The 21,501-nt window shown below is 45.7% G+C and overlaps 1 protein-coding gene across 5 annotated transcripts in view; it reads left to right on the top strand.

The window, feature by feature from the left end:
- The first annotated feature begins 10 nt into the window (after window positions 1–10).
- CEP170B (centrosomal protein 170B) overlaps window positions 11–21,501 on the top strand; it is a 58,660-nt gene continuing 37,169 nt past the window's right edge. For all 5 annotated transcript variants that reach the window (XM_027637824.1, XM_027637821.1, XM_027637823.1 and 2 more), the window contains exons 1-6: window positions 11–74; window positions 1,330–1,465; window positions 13,308–13,397; window positions 16,387–16,465; window positions 18,943–19,001; window positions 20,286–20,424. In XM_027637824.1, coding sequence (XP_027493625.1) covers window positions 1,361–1,465; window positions 13,308–13,397; window positions 16,387–16,465; window positions 18,943–19,001; window positions 20,286–20,424 — 472 coding nt within the window. In that variant the 5' untranslated portion in view covers window positions 11–74; window positions 1,330–1,360. The remainder of the gene's footprint in view (window positions 75–1,329; window positions 1,466–13,307; window positions 13,398–16,386; window positions 16,466–18,942; window positions 19,002–20,285; window positions 20,425–21,501) is intronic.

Below are 21,501 nucleotides of genomic sequence, written 5' to 3'. Positions count from 1 at the left end.
GGAGCGGCCCGCGGGGCAGGCACAGCCGGCTGGCGGGGCGCGGCGCCGCTGCCACCGCGCCAGGGCCGCACCAGGTAGGGCGGGCGGCGGGCAGGGGCCGGGGGGCTGCGGGGCCGCCGCACAAAGGGGCTCGGCCGGCGGCTCCCGCCTCCCCCTCCCCCGGGGCGCTTTGTCGGGGGCCGCGGTGCGTCGCGGCCGCTCGCGTGTTGTCGCGACACGGGCGCGGCGACCGGCCCGGGCTCCCGGAGCGGCGGAGGGAGCGCGGCGGGTGCGGCGTGTCCGTCACCCCCCCCACACCCGGGGAGGTCGCTCGCCCGTCCCCACCTGCGCTGCCCGGCGCCGGGGAGGTGGCGGTGGGGCCGGGAGCGCCGCGCAGCGCGGGGAAAATGGAGATCTCCTTCCCCCGGTGCGCCTAGGAATGCAACTTGGATCCACCGGGAGGTGGGTGAGGGGAGGGCGAGAGCCTGGCGTGTGCCGCTGGATCTCCCTCCCTTCAGCCGGGGAGGGCAAAATGGGATGTTGTGGGAGAGGCCGCAGGAACAGGCTGCCCGCAGCCGGGCTGTGGCAGCGACAACAAACAGGTGTGGCAGGGAGAGTGCCCGGGAAGTGCCGCACGCAGGTCGCGGCCGCCGCTCCCCCCCCGGTGTGCGCCGGAACCCCCCGGTGGGAATCGCAGCCTGTGCTTCCAGTCCTGGGGTGGCAGAGCGGTCTGGTGTTTGGACCAGCTCATGCAGCGGGGGAGGAAGGAAGGAAGGAAGGATTTGCGGGCTCCCAACTTACATCAGTGTGGAAGTGGGATGAGCAATAGGGAGGCTGGTCTCCTCCCTCCCAGCACTGGTGTAACCACTCCTGGGAGTGCGCTGTGAAAGGTTAGAGGAGCCAGGTTATGTCACCTCACTGATGTGCTGGTCGAGATTTTTGATGGTGGTGGAAGCTCAGGCTGTGGTCCATGCACACTGGTAGTGATGAGAAAGTGTTCTGGAAGAGAGATCTTTGTTGTTTTTTCTCCCCCCCCAAATTTCATCATTTCATTGATTGGATTCAGCTGGATGCTTCGTTTTTTTAAACAATTCTTTTTTCAGACCCTTAGTCTTACTTTGCTGTGGGAATATTTCCAGGGCTGCGGAGCTGCTACACATGGCACATGGGCAGCAGGTCCTGGGACACACTTCACAGCTTCTTGTTGCCACTAGAAATTTAATGAACACAGAGTGGAAGAGGCAGCACTGGGTCCCATGGCAGAGGGAAATTTAGGCACTGTGGCTACACGTTGGTGCACTTGCACACTTCCTTGATAGCTCACTGTGTGTTGTGTTTTTTTGTGTTTAGGATGTATAAAGGTTAAGTGCCAAGCGCCAAAATGAGCGTGACTTCGTGGTTCTTGGTGAGCAGCACTGGCATTCGCCACCGGCTCCCTCGGGAGATGATATTTGTTGGCAGAGATGACTGTGAACTGATGCTCCAGGTAACATGGCTCTTTTTTTTTGTTGTTGTTTCTCCCGAAGATTCAGTAGATACGAATGTAATGCTGGGGATCTGTAGAGATGTTCCATGCTTTCTTCAAGTGACATCTTTTAAAAGGAACTTCCTTTTTTTGACCTGAGTCTGTGTTTCCCATGAAGACTTCATATGTTTGTGACAGTTCAAGTGGGGTTTCTTTCAAATTGCCATGTCATCAGACGGATAGGATCTGTAGTGGTGGGAGATTAATCAAATAGATTAACTGTCTTGATGGTACTGGAAGCAGTAAACAAAGACATACCATTCTGTCCTGATCTGCGATTATGCTGCTGGGTTTTTTAGCCTTTAATACATGTGCTGTTTACATGTTATTTGAATGCAGGCAGGGTTTTTTGTTTACCTGTTTTTCCCTTTAAGTTTGATTAAATTGTTAGCACTTATATCTCTCACTGAACTGTTTTTATCATGGTAGGAAATACTGATGTTTAGCAGAGAAACTCTAGCTGGTGGGGTGAGTAGCGTTGTGGCCACTTCCCAAAGTAATTGCGTTACTTGGGTAAACTTACAGCTTCTGTCAGTGCTTTCCATACCAGCATGTGTCTCTGCTGGACCTCATCCAGTGTTGTCTGAAGTGTTGATTGTGGTCTGATGTTTGACAGTATCATGTAGTGGATGTCACTTCTAACAAATGGAGCTGGAATCTTGCAAAGAGCTTTTGACGTGAGCAGTTTAGCTCAGGAATTTATAGAAGCTCAGAATTAAATTAGTGCTTCTGCTAGACCCATGCCACAAGTACTTAAATGCACAAAAAATGTTTGATTGCACCAGCCTTGTCCCCCTTTTGCCCCTTTACAAAGGTGGCACACGTGTCTGTTGGTCGCAAAATTAGGAAGCTTCCTGCACAGCAAGGTCTCCCTCGTAATTTCCACTGCTAACGTGATCACAGATACGTCCTAAATGCTGTGCTGATGATCTACTGAGCAGGCTGTATTTGTTATTACTGCAGGGGTTTTGTATCAGGAGGTCTGTTTAGGGAGGTAGAAGTTCTTGTACAAGGTGTACTTGGAAGGCAAGGTGCTGTCTAGCTGTAATAAAATGTTAGTGCCCACAAAAGGAGAGCTTGCAGTGTTTGTACTGCTCTGCTGTCTGGCAGTGAATGGCATGGCTGTGCTGCAGTGGTAGAGTCTGAAGCTCCTGTTCCACAGCAGATCATTTGTTTGGGTTCTCCCATGAATCAGACTATCTTTTATTTCATGTTTCTACATGTCTGACTGGTGAGGCATGTAAAGGTGAGACATTAAGAATGTCCTGATATTTTCTGTAAGTCTGCATTTGGCTGCTCAGAAACCTGAATGCTGTGTTCTCTCATGACTTGAAGGGAAAAAACACATAGTGGCCTTGGTTTCCAGAAATGGCCTGAGTTTTAGCCTGCCCATCTTAATATCTTTTGAAGGTACTGAGTGTTGTTTTTTTTACTGTCAGATTTCAGTACTCTGACAGTCACGTGTCTCAAGCTGTGCATCCTAAAATACAATTACCCAAATACCAGTTATGCTTAAAATGCATTGCTTGTTTCTCTGGTTGTTTATGGGGTTGACTGGATGTCGTGGATTGTGAGCCACTCTGGACCAAGCAGAGTATTTCATGCTTCTTTGCAAGTCTGAACTGGCTTGTCAATGTTGCTCGTGGACTAGCAGCCTTGTGACACTCAACATTTGCCATCTGCTTTTCTACAAGGTAAATGAATTGAGATTCCTGGAGGAGCCAGCAGTATCCTTAAAACAGTTGTATTTGGGGGCCCGTAGGTGGTACTGGGTGGTATTAAAAGAAGTTTCCTTTATTTCACCAGAGTGAAGGCTCTGGATTGTCTATAAAAGCCATCAGTTTGTGTTCACAGTGAGCTACATGTGACCCTTTATAAACTAGTTTACTATCTCCAATGATAAAGCTTTTTCTAGTATCACATTTAAGGTCTTGTTTTGAACAGCACAGCACAGTACTTTCCTAGTCATTTGCTTATAAAGATGTTTTCCAGAACTACCTGGGGTTCCAAATGAGATGATTGTAGTAAGACTCAGTGCAGAACAGAGATTGTGAACAGAGACTTGATATCTGAGCAGATGGAGGATGAGATCTAAAAATAGACTTTTCCCCTACTGTGACTGTCCATGTCACAAAATCGTTGTGCAGACTGGCACAATCATTTGTCTTGGGGGAAGCTTAAGAAGCAGGGCAGTTATCAGAGCAGATGGACATAGCTCTTGTGACAGTTGTTTGCACCTTGTAGTATTTCTGTGGTACTGACCCTGAAACTGTATATTCGCTGCACAGTTATTTTGCATATGTATTTCAAGATACTGGCATTTAATCCTTTAAAGTGCACAGCTGGGCACAGACTGGCAGTGACTGATGACCTGGTTGGTGTTTTTTCATCTCTAAGACTGTTACTGCTTAGTGATTTCATCGTGATATGGTTTGTGGTTCCCTGTTGAGACCATGTGTATAACACGGTGTGCAAACACATGACACAGAGATGATCTTTGTCCTGGAGACCTGCAGTCTTGCCTTTCTCATTTTACTGTTTTAGGAGTGTCTTGTCTTTTGATATTTTCTTGGAACATGTTGTCTCAAGGTATCGGATCCCTAAACAGAAAAAAATGATGGCTTTGTCACCGAATAATCAAACTTTAGTTTTGCCTGTTTTACTTATTTCATACAGGTGTTGGATTTACTTTCCGATTTATAAAGAGGTGAAGAAACTCAGAGTCTTTAAGCTTAAAATTAAGTAGGTCTGATAGCAGGGACACATAATCTACCTTGATATCTTCTGTACCTACTAAGAGGATTAGAAATATTTTAAATGTTTTTGCGGCACTCTAAAGCTTCTTGTACAAGTAAATGCTGCGAGATTTACATTGGGTTTGAATGTTAATGCATGGGTGAAAATGCTGTGTAGCATAGCTGTAGCTTGGCATGCACTGTTGTTACCAAAGCCAAGGGCTCAATTCTGCCCTTTTTCTGGAGAACAATGCTTGATTTCAGCAGTCTCACTGGTCCCTTCAGGTAACAGTCAACAAATTGCAGGAGTATGGAAATCTGGACCTCTGACTTGCACTACTGTGGTTTTTTAATGTGAAGGGTGGTGGTAGTAGGAAGTAATGCTCTGAAAAGGTTTGATTTTTTTTTTTTTTTTAAACCAGAATTAAAAGAGCTTTTGGAGCATCTTGGAGAACGTAATTCTCCCCTCCCCCCTCCTTCTTAGTTGCCATTTTTACCGACTTTGATCACTTGCTTAATGTGATGAGTATTTACTCAGGGGACAAACATTCTGCAAACTGAAAATTTTCACTTAACCGTTAAAACATTAAAACATTACCCTCTGCTCCTAAGCAAAACATTTTTTTGCCCTCTTTTTTTTTTTTTCCTAAATGTAAATATTTAGCAGAATGGAAAGCAGGGTCATGATTTCCCTGTTTTTGTTTGAGAGTGGTGTTTACTGGAAAAATTAAGAAAGAAAAATGTTTAACCAATGCTCCCTTGAGCATTTTACTCCCTTTTAAAGTGATGGTCTGGGTGTGCAGTTGTCCTACTGTGGATGAGTTTGTACATGAGTGTGAGCAATGGCAGGAGTAGGTGCAGACAGCACGATGTTTTCTCTTTTATGCCTTTGTCCTGTGTGCCTTTTGAGACAGCTTGACATTTCCTATCAGGAGACACTGTTTGTAATTGCTTATAATTCTGCTAAACTTTGTAACTGTTTGGGATGAGAGTTTATTTTCTGGGTATCTGTTTTAGGCAGTGTGTTCTGGACGTGATTAGCTCCTGTCTTTGGTCTTTGTTGTGAGCAGCTCTGAGAAAAATGCTGTTTTCTTCATGTCAGTTATTTAAAAGTATATTTAACCTGTTCTTTGAAGTTCTGGCATTATAGAGCTGGGGCACTGAAGCTTTTCAAGACTAAATGCTTATGTTGGAGGTGGTTGGTTTTCTCCCCCCCCCCGCCTCCTCAATCAATAATCTAAATGTGTTTGACCAAGTTCCAAACCTTTGAAGAAAAGCTGGAGTTTGCATGTGGTCAGCAGGGCCTTGTTTGATACTATTGTCTTTAGTGATTTCATCTTGGAGTGAGGTTGGCAAAGAGATGGATTGGAGAACTGTTTCAAGTTGGGCAAAGAGGAACTGGGTACAGGGATTCTCAAGGCTGAGGTGTAGATGTAAGAGCATCTGCGCTAGATTAGATCAAGATGCATCTAGCTCAGTATCCTGACTCAGACAGTGGTCAAAGCAGCTGTCGAGGAAAGTCTGAAGACAAGCCAAGAGTGTAATACTTCCAGAGTGCTTGTTCAAACTCTTGGACTGTGTTTCAGGAAGCCAGAGGCCAGATCTTTACATCTAGTGGTTGGATTCCTATAAAACTTCACCAAGAGATTAAGATTTGGCCAAGTGAGGAAGTACAACAAGGATTCTGTTATTTGTGCAGAGTGAGAGGTGGAACAGCAGGACTTGGAAAAGTGGGCAGAAGGTGTTCAGTGTGGGCCAGGTGGGAATTGCAGGATGTGACTGCCGAGCAGCATCGCCCTTAGGCCTGAGGTGGGTCAAGACTTGGTATTATTCTAGTGTCAGCAGATATCTGTGAAAGCTACTAGCCAAGCATCTGTCACTGATCCATATGGGACATCACATGCTGCTTATGATATCAATTAGTTCAAGTGGTAGGGGTGAGTCAGATAAAAGGTAACAATACTGCGTTTTCCTCTTTTTAGCTTGCTTTGTTAAAAAGCTAGGGAATTACAAGCATTCTAGGCAGGAGGAATATTCCTATGGCTGCTAAGTCAAGTGTTTATAACTGCGGAGCAGTTACAACATTACTAATGCGAAGGCTGCCTGTGTAATCCTGCTTCTGCCCCTGTGTACACAGGCATGAAGATGCAATCTGTTATTGTGTCGTTACCGGGCATTTTTTCCCTCAGGATCTGTTCCGTGTTTGGTGTGCAGGGCGCACGGCACGCTCCACAAATAACACAGTGCGAAGATGAGCCCTGCGTGTGTGTGACATCTGGTCAAATTAGGGTTTTGTTGACCTGATGTATCCTGCCTTCCCTTGTCCGTACTTGATAATACCATGTCTCTCCTGTGTAGTTAAGTGAGTGCGTAAATAAACAAGCGCGAATAGGTGTGGCTTAGTTTGTCTGCAGATTATGCTGGGGAGAGGCAGATGGTGTGAACTTGGTAGATTATCCTTTTCCTGATATTTCTTAGATGAATTCACCACAGTGCAGATGTTATATCCCTCCATCGCTCACGGGTTTCCTGCATTGGGAGCTCCCAGAAGAGGCCATGGGGAATCTCTGCTGGTTTTTGTATCCCATCCTCCTTCCCCATGGAAGTGCAGGGCCGAAGAGGGAAACTGTTGTTGGGACAGAGAAATGCCCCACTTGTGCTGTTTTGCTGCATTTATCCAGAGGGTGTAAACAAGCACCTAAGTTAGTCCCTGCATGTCAGGAATTGTCAAGAGTAATTTCTTAGGTGTTACAAATGAAGTAGGTGTCTTACAGCCAGAAGGGAATGGATCTAGCCTTGGGAAGGTGCTTCTTTTTGACACGTAGTGTTTCCAGGTGCTGGGGCAGCAGCTGGGGGAGGAAGGATGCATGTCCCGTATTTCCAGGCCTGGAGTTGTTTTTTTGGCTCTTCCTTCTCCCATTGTGTTCTGTTAATGTGCAGTTGAAGGGAGGATTAGGATGGCTGATGAAGTGTGGGTGTAAGAGGCCAGAGGCATGGCAGGACAGGCAAACCTGGGAGGGGAGTTCATTGCTGGAGGCGGGGTAAGGAGAGAGGTGATGGTGGCACTGGAGGCAGGTGGTTATTAGGAGTGAGAGGGCTCCACGGGGCTGGCAAGGTGCTGGAAGCTGGGCTTGTGTAGGGAGGGTTTGTCCCTCTGTGGAGTGGGCAGAGAAAAAGGGGACCCCTTTCCTGTATGAGATCCCGATCCAGGACTATAAAAAGTCAGGCTTCTGTCCCACCTAAAAGGATGCTTTTCCGTGCCTCCTGGGTGGCTGCGTAAAACAAAGGGAAAGCCAGTGTGTCTGTGGGCAGTATGTTCCTTGCCTGTGGTCAGGATCTGACCCTGGATCACTTGAACCAGTGCTTCACTTTGGGAATAGGGGAACCAGCAAGCAAATCCCATTTTACCCCAAAATAAGGGGTTAAGTTTTTACAGGAACCATGCCAGCCTCCAAATCCCTTTGCCAAGCTGTGGGGATTACAGTTTCATTTTCCTGGGGGATTTCTCTCTTTTGTTCAGTGCCTTATTTTTTCATGAATACTCAGACCCCGGTCCTGCCATCGATCCACAAAGCCCACGATCTTGGCTGCAGCAAAGCTGAAGGCAGGAGCCTCTGCAGCTTGGGAGCTGTAAAGCAAGTCCAGCCCTGGGATGAGGTGGCTGCACTTGCTGAAGAGACATTTGTCTGCCTAGGCAGAGTCATTAGAAGCTGTCAGCTCCTGCCTCTGGGAGCGATCAGGCTGCCTCTGGGAGCGATCAGGCTGCCTCTCGCGGGGGTGGCACATTTGCAACCAGCCTGGGGCAGGACAGAGCATTCACTGATATTCTGGAAAAGTGCTGAAGCAGCCAATACACACAACGCTGTGAAATGCATCGTGGTGGAAGAGAGACCCATGTGTTCACACCTGTCATTAAATGTTATCCAGCTTTTTACTTTTGAGAAGCAAAATTCACATTTCGGGTCGGAATGCAAGGGATTTTTTTTTTTTTTTTTTTATTTGGCTTTGCCTGTCTCTGTTCTAAAGTGGGACACCAACAGAGGTTTGTATTCCCTTACTGGGACACTTGTGCAGAGCACAGTACTGGCAGAAATGTAACCTGTTCACTATGGAAAGTATTTGAGCAACTGTTTATTGCATGCTGCCACCAGAACGCTGGAGCTATTTAGTGCCAGACGTGCACAACAGACTGCAGTGGGGAACAGGGAAACTGCTCTCGTTTGTTTATTTTATCTCCAATACCATGGTGCCGCAAGGCACTGGCAGGGCTGAGGTCCAAATCTCAACCCTGAGCAGGAGGCTTTCGCCCATGGTAATTCTCCTGAGAAAAAAGTAGCATCTGTATCTGTGTAGACAGCTGAGCTGCGTCTGCTCCCCGGCCCTGTGGGAAAACGCAGGCTGTCTGGCTGTATCTCTCCTCCTGCCTTCCTAAGCAGGTCTTGTGGGCTTTGCTTGGCGTCTCTGCTTGTGCTTTCATCCTGAGTGCCCTCTTCTATGTATCAGACCCTTCACCAAAACCAGAAGGCTGTGGGGTGTCTGCAGCACACGTAGCCAGCGTGATTTGTGCCTCCATGGAGACTCCTGCGCGCTTCTGAAGCTCCTTTTGCTGCTCCCATGCCAAGCAGGGGCTTTTGTTGATTTGATGTGTACAGTTTTGAGAATCACAAGCGAGCTACCTGGTTGCATGACTGATTGGAGACTGGTGATCCAAGATGTTGGTACTGGTATGGGACTGGCAGACCCACAGGTGCCATTCCTGTGTATGTTTTGGACTATCTGCTTAATATGATCTTGAGAGAAAGAAGAGCTATAAAGTACCTCTCTCCTCAGTTACATGCTGCATGTGCATTTTGTCTACTAGGTATTTAAAACATGATGCATTGTAGATGGTATGATGGAGAAGCGGCACAACCTTATATTAGGAAGTGATTTGAATGTCTAGAAATGCCAGCCCTGGATGAGCCTAGTGTAGTAACAAATCAGTGTCCAATGTTTTCCCTGCAGAGAAGTGTAAATGTACTTAATCAGAAAAGCACACGTGTTTTCCTGAGAGTTGTTTTCATTTGATAACAGGTCCAGTGTTGGGACATGGTGAGAACACTGTACTCTTCCTTCATTCCCAGCCTCTCAGAATGTACCCTTCTTTCTTGCCTGCAGATCACTGCTGTTTAGGAGGACACCTCCCTTGCTTGCCTTCTTTTCCTCTTCTCAATCTCTCCAGCTCTGGTTTTGTGGTTTGGATCCAAGCAAAACCTCAGTGATCCTTGCCCATAGCTCAGGAGTGCTTCTGGCTTTATCACAAGTGCTTTTCTGGTTAAATAGACTAACTGCAAGGATGTACTGGTTCTTTGCTGCTTTTGACATCTGGATATAGGCAATTCAGGGTTTTTCAACACTTTATTGGAAATTCTGTTGTGATTTTTTTTTTCTTGGACCTCTGTGTCCTCTCCTGACAGATGGATCAGTCTTGTCTTTTTTTGTGGAGGTAGTGGTTGATCATTAAGCAGGTCTCAATATTTGGTGCAAGTGTGCATTTAGGGTAGGGAGTCCTCTTATGTTTGTGACTCAGTCAACTTAATTGCAGTTTTTCAATTTATAGATGCCTAAAACCTTTACAGTGGAGTTGCAGCTCTGCACCCATGGGCAGCTCTATAACATGTTGACTCAGGTTTCCTAAATCACTTTCTGTGATTCAGTGGGTCACATATTAGAAACCACTGGCCTACTAGGCTGAAGTGACTTCTGCAGGACTGTTCTCGGGCTCTCAGTTGTTAGCAGCCTGGACACTGGTTAGTCTCTTCTTGGGAAGTGGGATTGAGGCACTTTGCTCCTCTGTCTGGGAGCAAAGGCACCATCAACCACTGGGTTGCTGCTGTCACTGCACACAAGAGCAGTTTATGTTAAATATGACTGATGTTGAAATAAACCACACCTCAATTCTCAAGTAAGAGTGACCTTTGGCAAGTCTGCATCAAAATAAATAAGGTGTGAATTTAGTTAAGTTGAGTTTCCTTGGAGACAGGCCCTTAGGAACTCCTGCTGCCAGTTCCTGTGATGTTTGCTGGTTTAACATAAACAAAACTAAGAAAATCCCTCTCTTCTCCACAAAAGCATGAAATTTCACAGAGGTGCAATCTGGGTAACAGTTCTCTGTGTTCCTGATGTGCTCTTTAAAGAGGTGCTGAGAGGTTGTATGGAGACTGTGGGTCAGATTTTGGATATTGTTTTTACTCTTTTTGCTATGGGCTTTTTTGAACACAGCTGAAACTTCCTTGGAAAACAGGAAGTTTTGGCATAAATTGATTCCTTTGGTGACCTCTTCCTGCATTTATGTAGGGTAATATCATGTTGCTGGAATACATGTCTGCTCCCCTGAGATGACCCTCATCTGATTTGGGACCCCTGAGTGGCTGTAGTCAGCTGTTGTAGAACAAAGCAGACCAAAGGCTGTGCTGACCTACATCAGGGTCAGATACAGGGCGAACAGAATTTTTGAGAGACAGCTGGTTCCCAGAAATAAACTTTTTTTTAGATGACCTGTGGATTCCAGATACCAAATAAAATCTACCCCATTTTTTTCTGGGTTACCTTTTTGGGGTGGAAGCATTTCTGTACTTGGAGGGGGACTAGAGGGTTTGTTCTGCCTTTAAAGTCTGTTAATCTTTAAATGAGGCTCTATGACGTGCTGTAAAAAGGTAAAGCAAACATTGCTGCACTAGTTAATCGATGTTCCCTCACATCCCTCACATCTCATTGGGAACAGTGATGTCCACAATTTCAGGTAGCAGAGGGACCACATCTCTGCAGGCCCTGTACTCAGTTGTCTCTGAGTTCAGCAGGATGAAGCATAGTACTGAAATGGCCATGGATGAGGGGAAGGTATGGTCTTCCTCCTCTGCTTTGTAGGAGAGCTGTAGTGAGCTCTGTAGGAGCCCCAGTCCAGGTGCAGTGCCCACACAGCCAGATTCTTGTGGGGACAGACCCTGGGCTCACATCCCCCCAAAGGGTGGGAGGGACCACGTGGCAGGTCAGGAACAACCCCAGCTTGCATAGCATGAGCTGCTGTGATACCTGAGGCTGTGACAGGAGACATTCCTGTCCTCCTGCCGTGTGCTGAGGGGCAGGGCCTGGCAGCATCCCTCAACTATCCTTACCTGGACCATCCTTACCTTGCACTGCACACCCTGCCATAGCAACTCAGGCAACTGCAAAATGGACTGAGGGGCTGCATCTCATGTGAGTAGTAATGAGAAACAGCAGCTTCACACTGCAAATGCTTAAGCCCTGCCCAGCCTTGAGGTCACAGGTCAGACACCAAGTGTGGGGATGGCATGAGAGCGAGGGATTTGCATGTGTCCCTCCTGGGAGGACATTGCTGTGAGTTGATTCCCATGTTTAGTGCTCAGCAAGGCAGGAAACATAGGTGGGATGTTCCCAACCACCTTGTCTCTGCCTGTCCCACCAGTTCTTACTGGTATCTTTGGGGGGTGATTGATCTCTGAGCAACACCAGCTGGAGAGCAAAGCATGAAGTGCTGCCTTGTAAGTTCAGTAGTGTATGGATAACTGTGTTAGAAAAGGAGCTGGAGGCATGGAGTCAAACTGCCCTTCTCCTCACTGCCTCTGCTTGGAGTGTCCTGTCACGAATAGTGTGAGGGACATTGCAAGGTGGAAGGGCAATCTTCTGGCCAGGTACGTGCTTGCTTCATTTTGGTACTTCAGGGTTATTCTGGAGGACACATCTCCTGGGCTGATGTGTGCTCTGCAGGGAAAGGAGGTGCCATTTGTCAGTTGTTGCAGTATTTATTACCAATGTGCTTGACACTGGCAGGGCCAGAAGAAATTCCTGCAAATAGCAGCAGTTTGTCTGAAAAAAGCCTCTGTGTTTTCACCAGGAATGCCCTGAAACAATCTTTGCCTCTGCATGCTTGCAAGGAAGCAGATAATGGCCTGCTGAGAGCAGTGCTGTGGAAACCAGCATGTTTATACTTGGGAAAAGGGAAGGATTTTTCACCAAGAACTTGTTTGTTGATGCTCAGGAAGTTGAGGATTAGCTGACTTGGGGCCTGGCTTGTCTCCCTGCTCTGGTAGCATGCCCTCCCCTCCTCTGGCCTGGGGTACCAGGGAGGTCTCAGTGCTGTGTGCTGGTTGAGCAACTGGTTCCAGCGTCTGACTGAGGTCAACTGCAGCCAGAATTCAAGTTACAAGAGGCAGTAGGTCTAAATACCGACAGTCTGATGTCTTTATAGCTGTAACACACCATATTTCAAAATAATTCATAGATCTCGTTCTTACACTTCTTCCTCAGAAGTCTGACACGATTCTTGCTGAAGTGTCATACTCTGTTTTGAAGATAAGGTGCATGTGATACTTGTGCATTGTGGCAAAGCCAGTGGCACCAGGTCACCGTCAAGTTCGGTGTTCTCAAACCTAGCTTAAAATTTGAATTTTCCTAGCATTGCTTTCTTTCTCATTCCAGGTCTACTAACCTCTCTCCAACTTGGAATACATCCTTGAATTTAAATCAACTCCAGGACATAATCCTGGGAACAGTATACATTGTTGGGAATGAGTTTGGTTTGTAATTTAAAAAACGATTTTTTTCTCTTTGAAAAATAGGAAGAAATGATCCCAAATAGGAGCATCCCTAGTGATGAGGCTGCTGGCTTCAGCAGTTGAAAAATGTAGCTCTTCTAGTTCGCACTGGCTGAGATCCTGCCCCCCAGGCTTTCAGTTTGACTGTTTTTGTTCAGTGTGTATTGATATAATTTATTGAAATAATGGCATAGTCTTAACAGCCTTCAGTGATTTTTTTTTTTTTTTTTTAATTTTTTTCCCCTCTCTCCGTGCGAATAGTGTATTGTCTTCAGCGAACTGTTTAAACAACCGTGGAAGCGTTTACTTCTTATCTTTCAATTATCTGCAGTAGTAAATAATATTTAATCCTTCCCGCTTTCCCCCCCCCTCCCTCTACCCTGTATCAAGTTAGTTTAATGTCTAAATGTTGCTTTGATTAACAGTGTCTCTTATGCCTGACCGGTCTCACGCTCACTGTGCTTCCATTGGCAGTCCCGCAGTGTCGATAAGCAGCACGCCGTGATCAACTATGACAAGGAGAAGGATGAGCACTGGGTGAAGGATCTCGGGAGCTTAAATGGCGTAAGTATCAAACCTCCCGGCTGGCGGAGGCAGACTCGGGGTGTGCTGAGTCTGCAAGTGCTCCTGTGCTCTCTAAATTCTGCTGTCAGGCCCTTTTGGGTCACTGCAGCTGTTGGCACGAGTTAAGCTAAACATACGTAATTATTTGCGAGGCCCGAGATGGAAGTCATGTGGCATCTCATCTTGGTGAATATTGTGTTTCTTTCTCCCCATGTCCTTGCAGAATGCTTCAGGGCTCCCCAAATCATAAAACCCCTTGCAAAAGAGGTGGAAATAAATTCAGTTTCATGTTGGGGATGTTCACTTTAAACTGGTGATGAAGATTCTGGAGCAGCTGTTCAGCATGAGCAGGGTGACCTTCTGGCAAGTCATTTGTCAGTGCATGGAGTGATTTATGGGATGATGAGACTTAATTTCTTTGGGGAGAAACTACTTTTTTTCTCTTTTGCCTGCCTTGTGCGTGGTTTGTGTGAAGACCAAGGAATAATGTGAGCCCAGAACAGGCAACTGAACCTGCCTCCATCTTAACCCTTGCTCTGCTCCTGAATCATGCAGTGGTGTTAGGCAGCTCAGTGATGGTTTTGTTTGCCCACCTGAATTCTGTGATACTTAAACACACCATTGCAGTTTAGACTGTCCTAATGTCATAGCATGCCTCTAATTTGGCAGCTTCTTCATACCAGTGGAGCTATTCCTCTGCTGGAGCAGGTCTAAGCTCGATTCACATAATTGTCTTCCCAGTGGGAGTTTTACTGCAGTCATTGTTTTGGACTTAGAAACAGAAGCCCTCCACCATCACAACCACAAAACCACAAGAGGAGCCCAGAAACTTGTACAAAAACAGTGGCAAAAGCAGCCCTCAGCTGTTCTGCCTCTTCTGGCATCTGAACACAGCACGAATGAGTGTTAATCCTTCTCAGCCTAATAGCTGAAGGCACAGAGCCCTGCTGAAATGGGAATATTTCCAGTAACTGGTCTGGGCTCTAGCTGGGCCCTGGGTTTAAAACCTGTGGTATTTAAATCATGGTGGCAAAATAGCAGCTAAAAATTGTGTTTACAAGAGAGGGAAGACTTGTACCACTAATTCTTTTATATCTTCACATGCTAAAGTATATGAATTTACAACATTTTAATAATAGACTTGTGCTAAGAGGGCGAGTGGAGTAAAAGGAGTTACAGCAGTGTCCATCTTCTGCAGCTGATCAAACACATTTCTGTTGAAGAAGACTGTGGCCAAACCAAATTCACCTTGCATGAAAGAAATATATGTCCTTATTTGAAAATTGTCATTAAAAACTTATTTTCTCCCCTGAAACTAAAGAAATCACTTTTGAGGAGTTTTTTGATTCTAAATCCATTTTCAGAATTTCCTTTTATTTTGTATTTAACTTTGAGTTGTCAACAATGCATTATATGGCTTTGCTGGATAATCTGGTTCATATTGATTGTCAAGATGTATTGTTTTTGATATAATGTTCAGGTGATTCTTTAGTTCTCTATTCAGAGCTTTTTGTTTTTGAAGGTAGTGTTTCTATCTGCAGTAAGCATTTTCCTTGAGTTATTTTATCTGAAGTAACCACGGACAAATAGGTAACTATCAAAATGGGTTTTCTTGCAGACTTTTGCTTTGCAGAAAATTCAGCAAATAATTATTCCTGTTTCAGATGTGATTGTTGTGGGTTTTTTAAATATTAAAACTTGCACGTAAATTGGAATTCCGTGCCCTTTAACTAACTACAGTGTTTTTTATTCTGAAATTACAGGCCTGTTTCCCAGCTCTTCTGTAAATTGCCAGGAAGCTGGGGGCTGTTGTCTGCTGAGGTTCTAGTTTCCTGCTCAAGCATTTATTTTTCCTCTGTGGTTAATAATAGGTCTGATCATGCATGTTTGGCTTGGCTGAGGGGAGAAGGCAGAAGGACAAGGGGAGAAGGCAGACTGTGCCTCAGTGACGAAAGCATGTAAATTCATTTTCTAGCATGATTTTGATTTCTCAGACCGTAGCTGCAGTTGTACTGAGGATACAAAGATCCAGCAGCGATTCCTAGTCCAAGAGGCTGGGTGAATCCCACCTTGCCAAGTCAGGTGTGTGTCTCGGGCTGCCCTGGATCCAACTCAGTGCCTAATCCCCATCAGCACCCTGGAGCTTCTTGAGCTGAGATTCTTATTTATTTGGCCCAAGTTATTACAAAAGTACATGGATTTATTTGTGAAATATGTCCATGACTTCTTGATGTGATCCTCCGTTGTTCTGCGAGCATTGCTTCACAGTGGGTCCACTCAGAAAGCAGAGACATCAAAGTTGTTTGTTCACAGCTGTGAAGTACATTTCTTGCACCTTTATAAGGGTGTTGGTTTCTTTAGGCCTCAATTAACTGCCTGGAGCACGGAAAAAAGGAGTGTGTGAATTTTTAGTGCGAAGAGTTTGGTGTCATGGACAACGTGCCCTCAGATATCATGGTGATGGCGCTGCAAATTCTTTTCCCCTTCTTCTGTGATAGGCTTTGCTTGTTAAATTATCAGGCCTTGGGGCTGACACCGGTCTTGTTTGACATCCAGTGGAAAGCTGATTCCCAGCTCAGTAATTAAGAGTATGAGTTGCACCGTTTGCTCTTGCTGGTTGTGAAGGGTGTAGGGAGAGCCAAGAGCATTTGAAGTTCTTAACTTCAGGCACCTCATTTACGTGTTCAAGTCGGGGACTCAAATTGCATTTGCAGTTGGTGGAAAGGTAAATCTCCCTGGAGGTCCCTTCACAGCACCGTGCTTTGAAGCGTAATTGGGGTGCTCTAACTTGCCCATGGGAGCTACTTGGTGGCATTGGTTTTTCCAGGGAACTTAGCTCCTCGCCTGGCTGGCTTTGTGCTAGTGCACCCTGAACGTGCTCAGTGCCATTGGCAGATGGGCATGGGTGCCCTCCAGGAACCCCATCCCTCTGAGATCCATCACCTCGATACCTTCAGTCAAACCCTGTTCCTGTGCTTCTCTCCTGCAGACGTTCGTCAATGATGTGAGGATTCCTGACCAGAAGTACATCACCCTGAAACTGAACGATGTCATTCGCTTTGGCTATGATATCCTTCCTGTCTGAAGAGGGAGTGGGACTCAAGTCTTTGTCTGGGTTTTGTGCTGTTTGCTGCTGAAGAGTTACCAGGGCTAATCATGGCTACTAAATAAGGATGTTTGTTTTGCCTCCTGGAGCCTTTGGATGGATTATAAGCTTGTGTTTCTCCACCATGAACCTGATGCAGAGCAGATTCGTGGTGCCTGCTGCCTTCATGGGACTTTGAATCAAGCCCTGCACTGTGGAGGTGCCTCTTCAGTCTCCTCCTAGGAAGGGTTGCATTTTTTTCTTTTTATTTGTGTGGCAACTGTAACTGGTACCAGCAGGGGAGGAAACGTTGTTGATATGTTTTTGTATGAACTAACATCTTCCTTCTTATTTTTCATCCAGCTTGCATGGTTTTGTCAGCCATTTCACCCAGATGCTTGCTTTCAGACAGTTTTCAGGCCTTCAGCCTTAAACATTTGGCTGTGGGGCTTGTGGTCAGACCCTTGACTCTGTATTGATTAAAGTTTGCCTGTGCAAATTGCTTCTGCCACAAAATGCAAGAGTAAATCTCTCTTTAGCAATAGCAAGTTTCACCTCTATCAAGGGAAACTAGGCTGCAGTTATTGCTTTGTTTATAGAGCCACAAATCCTGCTGTTGTCTGCTAAAACACCTTTGCCTTCATCCCTTTCCTTTTTTATCCTGATGTGACTGTATGACAGGCTATAAGCATAGATGTTGCCTTTCTTAGCCTGCAGAGCAACAGTGGTAAATAGAGGCTCCTTTTGCTGCCTTTTCATGTAATGTAATACTTTCTTCACTTTTTTTCAGTTGCTTCTATCTGCCAAACTTTGCCCACTCAAGCTGAATTTAGAAGTAGCAAGTGTCTTCTCCAGGTTTCTTTTTTCTTTTCTGGGGGAATGTCAGTTAAAACAGTCCAGGCGTTTCTGAGAATAGAGGCAGAGACTAAGTTTTACCATTTGTTGGTGGGAAATGTTTGGCTGGAAGACTCTTCTGCATCCTTGACCTCAAGGCTACATTCTTCTGCCTTTTATTGACCCCAGTTTGTGCTTGGCCGTGCTGTAGCCCTTGGAATACTCTAAGCTTTGCTGGAGCCCAGAGAGCTGAAGCAGTGAGGAGAGGCTGAGCCTCACTGAAGCCCATTACAGTCCCATAAGCGACCTCAGTTGTAGTTTTTCTTGACTTTACAAATGGTTTTTTTTTGATTTAGCTGATCATGTGTCTTCTGGTCTCTCTATATATGGGGAAACTCACAGAAGACTTGCTGTGAACTGTAGTCCTAGGAAAGCATTAGCCAGTGCCTGGAGTGTGGGTGGGTTTTAATGGCTGCAATACAGGTTTAAACTTTTTATAGAAAGCAATTCTGAGCAGCTGAGTTGAAGTGTTTAATCCTGCAGCCCTTACATGGATATTCATGTAAAATGAGTGATTGCACTTATGAATTGTAGAATTTATTGCCCTCAACAGGAAAAATTTAAAGAACGTAGGTTTTAGTCATCTTTCTACTCCAGTGTAGTTGCTATGGCAGTTACAATGTTTTTCTCTCCTTTGCTGCTTTGGAGCCACTGTCTTTAGCATTGCTTCCTGTGCACACTGCAGTCAGCTCCGTGTGGTGTGGATGGCAACATCTCCTGAGGTCTCAAGTCAGCTGTGTTCTGTTGCACCAGAGCATTTCTCTTTTCCATTTACAGTTTCACTTACAGACTGTGCAGAGTTTTCCCTGCTAGGCCAGTATCACTTGGTTTATTTTTAGTCTAACATTTTCCATCCTTCCTTTTTCCTCCCCTTTGATTGGGTTGTCCATGATGACATTCCAGATGCTTACTTTTTTTTTTTTTTTTTTTTTTTTTTTTTACTTTTTTTTTTCACTTTTTTTTTTTTCCTCCTAATACAGTGTTGCTGAGGATTATTGCCTGGGCTCAGCCATGTGAATGCCTCCCTTCCTAAGAGGTCACAACAGCCCGCGACCTGATTTACTTTTCATCTAGGAAATTGCAGTGGCTGAAAGCCTTGTCAGGGCAAAAGAGCACCGTTAGTCCCAGGCATCCAGGCAGGGAGCTGAACTCTACTGCTCCCTTATCCAGAATATGTGAGATTGGACTGTCTTTGCCAGGATACTGTGAGTAGTCTGCCTGAAGCTGCCAGCCAGGTGGAGAGGAGCGGGGTGTGAGTTGAGTCAGGGCTCTGGTTGCTCCCCTAGGTCCTGCACAGAGTTGTTAGTGCTCCCCCAGGCTTCTCCTGCCCAGCTCCCCTGGTCTGCTGCCCCTCAGTTGGCACAGGTCTGGTCAGGAAATGTGATTGCACACACTCGTGCAAACCATGCAAGACAAAGACCATGGTGGGATGCAGCCCAGGCAACTTTTAGTACCCTGTGTATTTTAAGATTCTGTGATTTTATGATCCTGTTCTCGTTCTGTGACTAAATGCTACACTTCTGTTTCCATCCAATTCCTTTGTCATTTCCTTAATGAGTTCTGTACATTCAAACATGTACGTCCTGGAACAAATTCAACACAAAGTTCCAGAAGAGGCGTTAAAGGTAAGGGTGGCTGGGTGCAGGTGCATTTTTATAAACAAATGGTTTAAGTACACTAGTGATGGTAAAGCAGAGGGAAATATTAAAATACTCCTGATGGCAGTGAAATGAGGCTCTCCTTGGGCGGGGCCTTAATAAAACCCTCCTTTGAGGAGAGATACATTTCCCAGTTATCTCAGCTCTGATCTCTGTTAACCTGTGCTAACAGGTAGATAAAGTTACTTCTGATTTCGTGATTGCCAACAAAATAAAAGGTTTCTTAAAGCTGTAACATATTAAGGAACAGTCAGCACATGAGCTTGTGGGTAAAGCCCAGCAGACCCTGTTCCTTTCCAGAAGAGGAGGAGCGCAGGTGTCTTTTTCTGAGCATGGGGACTTTGACCAGCTCCATCACACTTCTCCAGCAGGCTAAAGTTTGCCTAATTTATTCATGTGTATCATCTCATTTTTGCCTTCAAGCTCCCAGTTTTTACTTACTCAGTAGTCAGTCCTCTTATGAGTGAGGTGTTTTTTAAACATAGTTCAGTAGCAGGTAAGAAATATTCAAGCATCCTCTTAACCTAAGTCAGAAAAGTTAACCCCCTCTAGGGAAGAAAGCTGTCATGTTCAGCTCTGGGACTGGGATATCAGTGCCACACATAGCTCAGTAGCATCTACTGTCTTCTTAGCCCTGGTTCCATGTTTAGGACTTGGAGAAGGTCATAATGTAGCAGCTAGAATTGGGCAGATGATTCACTGGACTTACTCAGGGGTGATCTGGATGAGTACACCCTTTTATTAATTTACTTGTAATAAATCAACTTGTAAATAGCTCATTTACTATGTTAATACGGAACCTGTTTTAAGGCAGGATCACTTTCCTAGCTGGAGAGAGGGTCTGGAGAAAAATAATTAAAATAGATTCCAATTGCCTTTGCTGAAAAGCTGAGATAATGCAGATGAACCCCTGAAATAAGTTACAATGTTCCTTTAAGAGCAAAGGGGATTTCAGGATTTGAGGCCTGAATGGAAAATGGCCTGAGTTTTGATTCTTCTCAGTTTATTCTTTAAAGGATTTCCTAATTAGTTGTTTTGCATAACTAAGTCGCAGTGACCTTCTCTGGACTAGAATTGCCCCTTAATGACTTCCAAATGGGGTGTTTGAAAGCCTCTTGGCTGGCATTTCTGCTGTTCGGTGGCATCTACTCAGGTGTGCATGATTTTTGTTGCAGAACAGAGCTGCAGTATTTGCCTGTGAGTGATCTGTTGGCGGGGAAGAGGGGTTCACTGTTGCTTGTGTCTCTGCAGCATGAGAAGTACACCAGCCAGCTCCAGATGAATTACAAAGGCACGGCGATGAAGAGGGCGGAGCAGCCCATGGAGCACGGTGTCTACACTGAGTCCCCGCAAGCAAAGCTGGAGAAAGGAGAGAGGAAAGCAATTACAGGTACCTGCTCAGGAACCAGTTAATCAAGATTCTGAACAAAGGGTAGCTTGAGCCCTGCGCTGGGTCACGATTCTGACAATGGAGTGTTGTGGGTTGCATCTGAGAGCAGGTCTGGAAGGGTCATCTCTCTAAACCCCTTGATTATTCTACACTCTTGGCTTTTGGAGATTCAGCCTCCAAAAAATGTCAGCTGGTGTGATGGCTCATATGTGCCTTGTCGCTGTGGGTGTTCTGGAAAACCTGTGGGCTGAGCAGGTTTGGTAAGTTCTCTGGCACATGTCTGGTCTATTTTTAATTTCCTAATCGTGAGCTGGTGTTTGAACAGAGACAGTGACTCAGAGCAGAAAATGTATGGCTGCTGTGGCATGGTGCTGGCAGGCAGGCAGGCAAAGAAGCAACAAGCCATTTCTTTCAAAAAGCCCTGTTATGGTCTCAAGTGGCTGTACTTCCTAATGTGCCAGTATGTGGGATTGAAACCAACTGCCAAACTGGGAGGTGTTTGCTTCATGTTCACTGTTCCCCAGCTGCAAACCTTTTCCATCTGAGAAATTCCTTCTGTTCTCCATTTTGTTACCAACTGCTGCCTTCCTTTAAAGACCCTTTGTCAAACTTACTTCCTCCCCATTCCCTATCATGGTGTGCCAGGACCTCCCCAGCAGTCTTGTCTCACCCATCTCACCCAACTTCCTACCTCCTGTGTGTACTGCCCTGACAGGTCTCTCCCCAGTTCTGCACAGGTATCAGTTGGTGGCCTTCTAGAGCTTGCTGGTGCATGGGAGGAACAAATACAGTTTTAAAGCATTTTGGTGACAGATGACTGCCAGTGGTGGTCTGTGGCTCCAGGATGGCAGAGTGATTGGAAAGCTTTTGGGGTAGCAGAGAGACTGCCCACTGTGTCTGTTGGAGGAAGAATGAGGGAGGTGAATGGATGGAAGAGAATGGGCAAGTAGAAGAGTGAGGTGAGCATCTTGGGTGAGGTTACCTAGAGATAGATACAGCAGCTTTCTAGAAAAGTGTACAACTTTGGGCAAATCTGTTAAGACCTCATGATAACTAATTGGAGTGGGTTAGTTGACC

The sequence above is a fragment of the Corapipo altera genome, unplaced genomic scaffold (assembly GCF_003945725.1).
Source record: "Corapipo altera isolate COAL_440 unplaced genomic scaffold, ASM394572v1 23, whole genome shotgun sequence".
Lineage (NCBI taxonomy): Eukaryota > Metazoa > Chordata > Aves > Passeriformes > Pipridae > Corapipo > Corapipo altera.
This window is presented reverse-complemented; position numbering and strand designations above follow the sequence as displayed.